Source organism: Leuciscus leuciscus (genome assembly GCF_965113295.1).
Source record: "Leuciscus leuciscus genome assembly, chromosome: 24".
Classification (NCBI taxonomy): domain Eukaryota; kingdom Metazoa; phylum Chordata; class Actinopteri; order Cypriniformes; family Leuciscidae; genus Leuciscus; species Leuciscus leuciscus.
In genome coordinates, this window is record NC_138723.1 from 20,345,235 (window position 1) to 20,355,095 (window position 9,861).

Consider the following 9,861-nt stretch of genomic DNA (forward strand, 5'->3'; position numbering starts at 1 on the left):
GTCTAAAAGTTAAAATGCACGTAAAAATTGGCGTTGGCAAACAAATAAAAGTTCATATAAAAGTTAAACTTGTGCATCTATCTATCTATCTATCTATCTATCTATCTATCTATCTATCTATCTATCTATCTATCCATCCATCCATCCATCCATCCATCCATCCATCCATCCATCCATCCATCCATCCATCCATCCATCCATCCATCCATCCATCCAAGAAGTTAGTGTTTAACTTAAATTTCGTTGTAATTAATCAGTATATTACTGTGAAATGAAAATGTTGTAAAAAATTATGTCACAACAATCTACCTTCGAGAGACAGAAAAAATAAAACTAAATCACGAGGGGTTCAGGGGGGAAAAGCCAAAAAAGAGGATTACTGTGATACCATGCTGTTGGATTAGGAAAGCAACAAACAAATGCAGCTAATGTATGTGTGTCTCAAAAGCTTAGCCTACTAAATAAATGTGCTTCTTAAACTCAAACGCTGCACACACACACACACACACGCACACGCACACGCACACGCACACGCACACAATGTACATACATGCATATACACACACACACACACACACACACACACACACACACACACACACACACACACACACACACACACACACACACACACACACACACATACATCAGTAAATTATGCACCTAATATCTGCACATACAAAATATTACATGTATATCTCAGTAAGGGATGGATTAACAAAGGCCAGTAAGGGGGCCTCAAATTTAAGCAGGTATTGACCTTTTTGCTATTTTATTTTATTTATATGGTTGGATGATGGATGAACAGACAAGAATGCTGGGGAGGAAAAACAATGCAACTGTTACAGCCTGACAAGTGAAACATTTGATACTGGAAAGATCCCATGAACAACCATGAACTTCCTTGAAATATTGCTGATATACACTTCCTACTATCGAGTTATTGGATGGGAAAGAGAATCACCGAACCATTGCTTTAGGGCATGTCAATATCGAAGTAGTGAGACATTTTCTGATTAAAAAGAGCAGAAGCTTCATTTCTAAATAGTGAAGCCAAATATCAAACCTCAGCCAGGGTCAGTGTGCCAAATTGGAAAAAATCTTTAATTAATGAAAGATATAATCTATAGTCATTTAAAAAGAGAGTCAAAAGCAAGTAATGTACTTTCCCATTGACAACATATCTATGAATTTGAATATTGAATTATGTATATGGTGTCCTGACAATATCTCTCCTTAAACCTATTAATCCTTGTACAGTACGCCTGCCACTTTTTCGATCTTGGTTTCCACAAAATGTTTAACAGTTTGAGCATCTGAAAATGTAGTAAGCAAGCCACTTCAAGAAAATAGATGGGTGTTAAAGGAAGCTGAAAAGATAACAAATTATAATCCAAACTACTAGTCACTTAGGGACCTAGTAGTAAATTTAGGCAACACTCAGGGAGTTTAGTTTGGCCCTTCTGATTCTTCATATGGTGCATCCCATTTTGAACACTGCTTTGAGGGTCACCACAGTCACTGGAACTAATGCGTAGGGCCATTAAACTGTCTTCATCCTTGGCCAGAGACACAAGGTTGGACAGATTGATGCCAAGGCATTGTTTTGTGTCCCTATTCACCCCCACACAGCCACGCCAGCCAGAGCCAATGTCTTTAGGGTTCAATTCATACTTCCTGTCAGCACTAGACTCATAAAACCAGAGCCGTATGTGCTTCTGGCTTCCTTTCTTGACCAATTAAAAAGCTTCCATTAGCTCCACAAAAAGGAGGCGATAAAATTGCGCTATTTTAGGAGATGAGTTACACTCTTGGATTCTTGCTTCTAATCAAAGGTGTCACTTTTTAAACCATACAAAAATGGTTTATTTGAACATTTGTGGTGCAGCTAGTATTAATTCTTAAGTAAGATCTCAGCGGAAACAACAAAAGAGTGCGGGATAGATATTGCCAAGCTGTTTTGTCACCCGGCAAGGATCCAGTAAAGAGCGTGACTGTGCCGGGACAGAAATCAGACTGAGACATCAGAGCATGCTCAGTAGGAGATGCGGCATTTATCTCCCTCCTTATTGACAGCCTCTCGACAGCACACTGTTTACACAGAGGAGACAGGGAGTAACTGTGCAAGCGAGACGGAGACACAGACTTTTCTGAGTCACACCTCTCATACACATGCGCGCAAACATGCCTCGCTTCTGATCTAAGGAGCGACGACAGTCCTGAAGATGCAAGACATCAAAATAAGCTGTCACGTATAAAGGAAAATCCTAAATGACACACTTTACGCGAAAAGTCGCAGAGCTTTCTGAAATGCTGCCAATCATACACTGATACAGTATAGGATGTAATGGCTACAGATACTTGTATTTGCATTATGCAAATGTGTTAATCACAAATACAAAATAAATGTTGTGCTTAAAAGACATTTTCCACTAAGGTTCATCCGGTTAAAGTGTGTCATTACCAAATGAGTCAAAGGCCGGCAGTCGTTAAATGCATGTTTGGGGACAATCCGGGAAGAGTCGACAGCTGTTTGTGGCTGTTTAAAATGACTTCAAAAGAAGCCGAGCAAACACACGTCCTCCTCCAGTTACAAATGCAACAGACAAACAACAAATACACAGGAGTCACACTCAGAAAAGATCAGGCACCTATAATGACAAAGTTGAAGAGTAACTCAATGCCTTTCTTTCAAAACCCTTATCAGGTGTGAGAAGGTGAAAGGAGACAGCCAGCAGATCTCGCCACATACTTGCAGTCGACTAAGTCAGAGGCGTGGGAAAAGAACGGGAAGACGTGTGCCGCTAAATTCAACTACACCAAACTAATCCAGACTCACTTTTTGGATGTTTTTTTTGTTTTTTTTTTGCATGTTATAGAGAATGAAAAGGGTTTTAGTTTGACCAGATCTGCTCATGAAACAAATAAAGAGCACAGTTATTGACAACACAACTGAGACTGGACTATAGATCTAGTCAAATAAAAGCTTTGCGTGTCATTCCATCCCTTGTCTGGCGGCTGTGCTGCCCTTGATTCAGTGGCAGATTTTGACGGCGGTTACATAGGAGGACAGATCTCAGAGGCAATGTTTACTGCCCCATAAAACAGAGCTTCTGTTGGCCAGCAATACCTAAGCACGATTCAATTCAAGCTATGGAAGATTGTGGTTCAATAGAGGCAGGGTTTGCAACCAGGGGTCCTGAAGGTTGCCAAGGGGGTCCAAAAGAACACACACACACACACACACACACACACACACACACACACACACACACACACACATATATATATATATATATATATATATATATATATATATAAAAATAAGCGCTTATCTAACATCTAAATTTCTAACTACATATCTACCCTTCGTCCCTGAGCTGGCTGAAAATATGAATGCGGGGTCCTTGAGACTGTAAAGGTTGAAAAACCCTATTACAGTGTGAAAATGTGTTAATTAATTAAGATTTTTAAAATAAAATAGCAGTTTTTCAATATTTTGCTCTCTCTCTCTAAGAGAATCCTCTTCAATTTAAGAACTGATCTATCCTAAAGTGCATTTACTGTAAACTGGGTCAACTGGTCTATTTCGACCATATGTTCAAGTATAAACACCATGTATTAAGGATAAATCTATAAATAATCTGTTTACACTAAAATTATTGTATATTTAAGTTATACTCCTATTAAAAGAGATGAGACCATGTTATATTCCTCTTAAACGACAAAGTTATATTCCTCTTAAAAGTCATGAGATCCTGTGTAAGTTAATTTTTTTTTTTAAATGTTTGATTTACTATAACTTAACCAATAGGCTACATGTCGATATTTTGAATATAAAAAAAATGGTATGCTATAAAACTGTTCTGCTGCTATCTATAAGGGCTATCTATCTCTATGTAAAGGACGAAAAATAATCCCCACAACATAAATAACAACAATACCTCACAAAATACTACCACTCATAAGACAATATTTACGTTTAGAAACACTAAAGAAGATGTCGACAACTAATTCACAATGTTTTGCTATTATAATCCTCATAAAGCCATCTGTCGTGTTGTAGGCTGTTTTCTCCAGCTTACCTTGAGATAAAGAGATGAGGGCAAACGCAACGAGTAGCGCATCTAAAGTCCTGCGAAACTCCATCACCCTCAGATATTAAGTCCACTTCAGTCGCCTTTATCCGGACAAACAGTCCCTAAAATCATCCAAAAAAGCGCTACAATCCGGTCGAAGAGAGAGGAGACGCGTTTAAACAGGCGGCCAACATTGAAGAACTTTACAAACTACAACCAAAACACATAAAAACTGTGCAGGTCAATCGGAGCATCACAAATATTCCATATTCTCGTGCGCTTCCTGTGTGCTCGCGCTGTATGTTGCGCTCGAGCGCTGATCTGGACAGATAAAGAGTCAATGTAACGGACAGATAAGATGTGATGCTCACAGTCCGTCCCAGACGCTCTTACTTCCTCCAATATTAATTTCACGGGCAAAACATATTTCTTTTCGAGCTTTCCCTGTGTATGGAAAAAGTATCCGTTCTTTAATAGCCCGTTCAGTCAGATTTCCATCTCAGCCGCTGCCCCGCAGTCTTCCCTTCGCTGTGAATGAACGGGTTTACTACTCTCGCGTCTACGGTAGACTGTCTCGTGGCTCAAGCCCACCCCCCCTGACTATCTTCAGCAGTTACCCACACTGGGGTAACTGCGCTCTTAAAGGGCCAGTAGCTCCATTTCCCACAACCCTGCAGCGATCGCTGTAAATAGTGAACTAATTAAATCTTGAGGAGTTGTGAGGAATCACCCAGTAATTCAAATTTTGACATGATTTACTCACCCTCATGTTGTTTCAAATCGGCATTATTTTCTTTCTCATGCGACCCAAAAGATGGACAGCCTCAGTCACCATTTACTTTCACTGGGTTGTCATTCCAAACAATGACAGTGAATTCATTGAGCCTAACGTCTCCTTCTGTGTTGAGAGTAAATAAATGATGCCAATTTTAATTTTGGGTTGAACCATTCCATTAAAAACCCTTGTTTGTGATACTTTGTTGATTACACATTTTCTGAGAATAATAGGCTATCTGAACAATATTAGCTCATTTAAAGGAATAGATCATTAAAAAAATTAGAAATCTCATTTTAGAAAATCTGTCATAGCCCTCATGTCATTCCATGTTTTTTGCTTCTGTGGAACACATTTTTTTTTGTGGAATATTCTTAAGCATGCTTCCTTCCATAGAATGGAAATGAATGGAGACAGCATTGTTGAACTCCAAAACTGACTAAACAAAAGCACCATCAAATTATTATAAAAACAGTCCACTTGTGCATTATATTGCAAGTCTTCTAAAGCATTAGTGCCCGGTTTCACAGTCAAGGCGTAAACAATGCGTCTCAGCTGTTTTAACTGAAAGCAACTTCTTATCTTAAACTTCAATATCTTAAAATATTTCAATATTCTTGAAATTATGTAATGTATTACTGTTCTATAAAAAACTGTTGTATTCCTTTTGCGGGTGGGATTCTCTCTGAAATTTGTGACCCTGGACCACAAAACCAGTCACATGGGTCAATTTTTTTAAATTGAGATTTAAACATCACCTGAAAGCTGAATAAATAAGCTTTCCATTGATGAAAGGTTTCTGATTTGTATGGAATCTGAGGGTGCAAAAAAAAAATCGAAACATTGAGAAAATCTCCTTTAAAGTTTTCCATTTATGTTAGCGATTGTTCTGCATTCACTCACAAAAATAAATGTTTTATATTATTTACGGTAGGAAATTTACAAAATATCTTCAGGGAACATGATCTTTAGTTAATATCCTAATGAGTTTTGGCATAAAAGAAAAATCAATAATTTTGACCCATACAATGTATTGTTGGCTTTTGCCACAAATATACCTGTGCTACTTGTGTCTGGTTTTGTGATCCAGGGTCACATTTGTCTGAGATCCTCTGGCTGTGATTAAAGCATATTCGAAGGCATTGTCTGAAGTCTGTCGGTTATTATTGCTGCGCAGCAAGTTAGTTAGGGGAGCAAGTTAGGGTTAGGAATCTCGAAGCCAGTTGTCGACTGTAGACGCAGTGCTAGAGTATAAAAATTAAAGGGACGAGACGTCGCCGAACTCGAAGCCAGTTGTCGACTGTAGACGCAGAGCTAGAGTATAAAGATTATAAAGTGTCGACTGTAGACGCTAGGGAGTAGACTGGAAAAGCCCCAGGTAAATGTATTTAGTAAGTGTCTCACTGTAGACGCTTGGGTGTTATTTTTCGTAAGAAAAATCTACCACAATATTGAAATAACTTGGGGCAAAAAGTTATTCACTGAAAACCACAATTTAACACTGTAACCCCTAAAACGACTCTAAAAATATTATTTAAACAGTCTTCACAGATTATATTTACATAACTAAAATATAACAAAACGTCCCTCTCTGGTGCACTGATAAAGTGATGAGTACTGAAATCTTATGTATATACAGTTTAATAGATTTTGACTTATGTATCATTTGTATACTATTTTTATGGTGCATTTTTGGAAACTGGCAGCCCTTCATACCCAATTCACTTTCATTGCATGGAAAAAAGTTGCCAGAACATTTTACAGAATTACTGCTCTTGTGTTTCACAGAAAAAAATAAGTCGTAGTGTGATGGCAGAATTTTCATATCTGGATGATCTATTCCTTGAAGAGCAGGTCTAGTGATATATAAAGGCCTGAGCTTAATCATTTTTATTAAAATTAAAGGGCCTATAGGTCGAGGTGCAGGAACATTTTGCAATTCATTTTAGTATTGCCTTTAAATTCTGGTCTGTCCCCCAAAAAAGCAGCATCAATCAGACCCTGAAGACTCCAGGCTCTAAGCAAATCATCAATCACAGAAATGCCATTGTTTCATGGGAATGACTTGATCAGAAGTGAAAAGCAATATCAGAGGTATATCAGTGTGGTATGAGGTTCAGACAATGAGACACGACACAGAAGAGCCTCCGTCTGCGGCAGGTAATGATGGCGGATGATACCGGTGGATTCAGCCCTGGCAAATAACAGCAATGAATCACTAAACAGGGAAAAGAGGGCTGTTTTGTATTCAACGCATTTCAGTCTTTCCATCCCTGCCATTTTCTCCACTATAATGAGACTGTATTTGTTAAAATATTAACCAACAAATTGCATTTCATGTTAATTTCAAGACTGAAAGCTCAATATGCAAGTTAGGGGTTGTATTTATCTTAATTTTCCTAATGTAATATATTCTCTTCCATCATGTTCACAGTGGAGGACAGTCGGCGCCTGGAGTACACGGGGAGCTTCTGGAGCAACTACCCTTGATATTGTCCTCATGTATGATGCATGAGTAAGTTTAACTTAATTGCAAAAACTGATTAATTGAGCTTCTGCATGTAATTGAATAAAACATGATTCCGTTCGCCCCTAAATACATTTCAACTCTCTTATGACTGATGCAGCATGCTTCGACTACCATAAAACATCCGCTGGATGCATCAGGACGAGCGAGCAGTCTGTGAATTTAGCTGAATAATCACATTAGTGTGAGAGTTATGGCGACATCATATCATCACGTTTTAATGATGCCATTAAGCAACAGTCGCAGGAGTACGCCAAGAGCGAGAGTTTGGAGAACATCGCTGCAGATGACAGATTATCATCATTGAATTTATAAAAGCTAACAATGAGTTGCTCAATCTTTCGCACATTGAGCGTACACACTCTCCCGTTGTGTTATTTAACATCTGCTTTATTCGTCTGAGAACTATAAAAAATTCGTGACAAGTTTGACGCAATGAAAGACACAAGCCTGTTAAATCAATTTCTTTGTTTCGTTTGTTAAATTATCTGTTTTTTCCCCTCAAAGAAGATAAATGACTGTGAAAAGCATGCCTCAAGCAATCCCTTCACATGAGACTTCGACTAATTTACACACCCAATTGAAAGAGACCATTATGTACAGCCAATCCAGAGGCTTTATCAATAGAAATTAACTTAACCTTTCAAATAAGGTGATGGGGAAATCGGTTTGAAAATTTCTCAATTAAGCTATGCAGAGATGGAAAAAATGCACCTTGGTGGCAACATATCAGACATCATATCAGTGTTGAGCAATCATCATTGACAGCAGAAAATGTTCTGAAAATGCTATTGCACTATAAGTAATTAGCCCATCCATACAGCCGCTTGAGTCTGTGCCAGCAAAATGTGATTTATTACACTGATCAGCCGCACCATGAACACCTGACAACTCACACTGAACAAGGGACAAGCCATCTGACACTGTGAATTTAAAGCTCAGCACATCCCAAAGAACAAATGAACACACAAATGTGACATATTCAAATGTTTAAAGGAAATAGTAGGGTTCAGTACAAGTTAAGCTCAATCGAAAGCATTTGTGAAAATGAGAAGAAAAAAATTATTTCGACTTGAAAAAAAAAAAGTACAAATCTGATGACATTTTTCACTGGACATGATTGGGGCCATTCTGTAAATTTTACAATACTTCCTGTTTCAGTAGCCACAAAATGTATACAAAATGTGAGTGGCTATGAGTGGATTTTAGTGTAAAAAAAAAAAAAGCTAACTAATCTGCTCTGTGAGGAGTTATATCCAATTTTATATCCTCAATACATAACACTGCAAACCATAAAACGACTGTAAAAAAGTATAATTTATATTTGTTTATATATATATACACACACACACACACACTGTATATATATATATATATCCTCAAAAAAGTTCCTATTTACTTCCATTGTAAGTGCCTCACCATTAACACCATCTGCTTTTTTTAAAGAAAATTTGGTTTTAAATGTATGTACAACAAAAAAAAGCTATGTCACATCCTGGTGACATTCACAAAGACCTAAAGCACACACCGACATGTTTTTTACATGTGTCCGGCATATCTGTTCCTGCCAAGATATCGACCGCGATCGCCATGGAGACTGACAGAACGCTGAAACCAAATGGCATTTAATGCGAAAAGCAATACACAGAGTCCTTATGTAACGGAAAAGGATCTGACTCCCTCACATGCCTAAAGCAGTGTTGCATATGACAGTTGAACGTGAGGGAAGGATGCCAAAAGACAGATGGAATGAAAAGAAAGTGCACAAAGGCTTAAAAGGCAAAAAAAAAAAAAAAAAAAAAGCCTGGCAAGATTGTGTTTATTTGCTGCCCTTTGATTGAGACCAATTTTCTTGATTAAACCGTGACCTGAGCCCAAAATCAAATCACATTCAATCAACTATATTCTGTTTTGCCAGCGTAAACCATTCAGTGGGAGAAATTTATGAAATTGATGCCTTCTCAAATGCATGAACAGAAACAACACACATTGGGATCCCCAAATAAAACCTGTGTATTCTAACGCTGGCCCTTTAAGATCTTATTATAGATTAATTGATTAAGAGGGTGCGGCTGGAAAATGACAATATATCTCCTCATTGATCTGCTTTTGAATGAAATTGGCTGCTACTAATCATCCCGGGGGACACGGGCGCACATTTAGATGCCCAATTTCCTGTTGCTCCCCAATGCATTAATATTCCACTTTCCCAACCTCTGCCTGCCTGTCCATCACTCTCTCTCTCTTTCTCTTTTTGTCTACCTCGCTCTCTCTCAGTCTTTGTCTTTGAGCCCCTCTGTTTGAGGCCCCCTTAATTGTAGCTCTGTGAAGCGAGAAGGTCCCTCTGTTCTACTCCACCATCCTGAAAAGGACTGAAATTGGTGTGTATCAGACGACCGAGCCCCTTCTGTTAGCGTCATATGTGCGGCACAACACCACAGACTCGGGACGAAGTCTGACATTAACCCCTTATATGTTAG

General features: G+C 38.4%; 1 protein-coding gene across 4 annotated transcripts in view; it reads right to left on the bottom strand.

Moving 5' to 3' along the window:
- robo3 (roundabout, axon guidance receptor, homolog 3) overlaps nucleotides 1-4,648 on the bottom strand; it is an 81,631-nt gene extending 76,983 nt beyond the window's left edge. For 3 of the 4 annotated variants that reach the window (XM_082158250.1, XM_082158249.1, XM_082158248.1), the window contains exon 1: nucleotides 4,086-4,647. In XM_082158250.1, the coding sequence (XP_082014376.1) occupies nucleotides 4,086-4,149 (64 nt within the window). In that variant the 5' untranslated portion in view covers nucleotides 4,150-4,647. Of the gene's footprint in view, nucleotides 1-4,085 lie in introns of all 4 variants that reach the window. The other variant, XM_082158251.1, reaches the window with a different exon arrangement.
- Nucleotides 4,649-9,861: the final 5,213 nt, after the last annotated feature.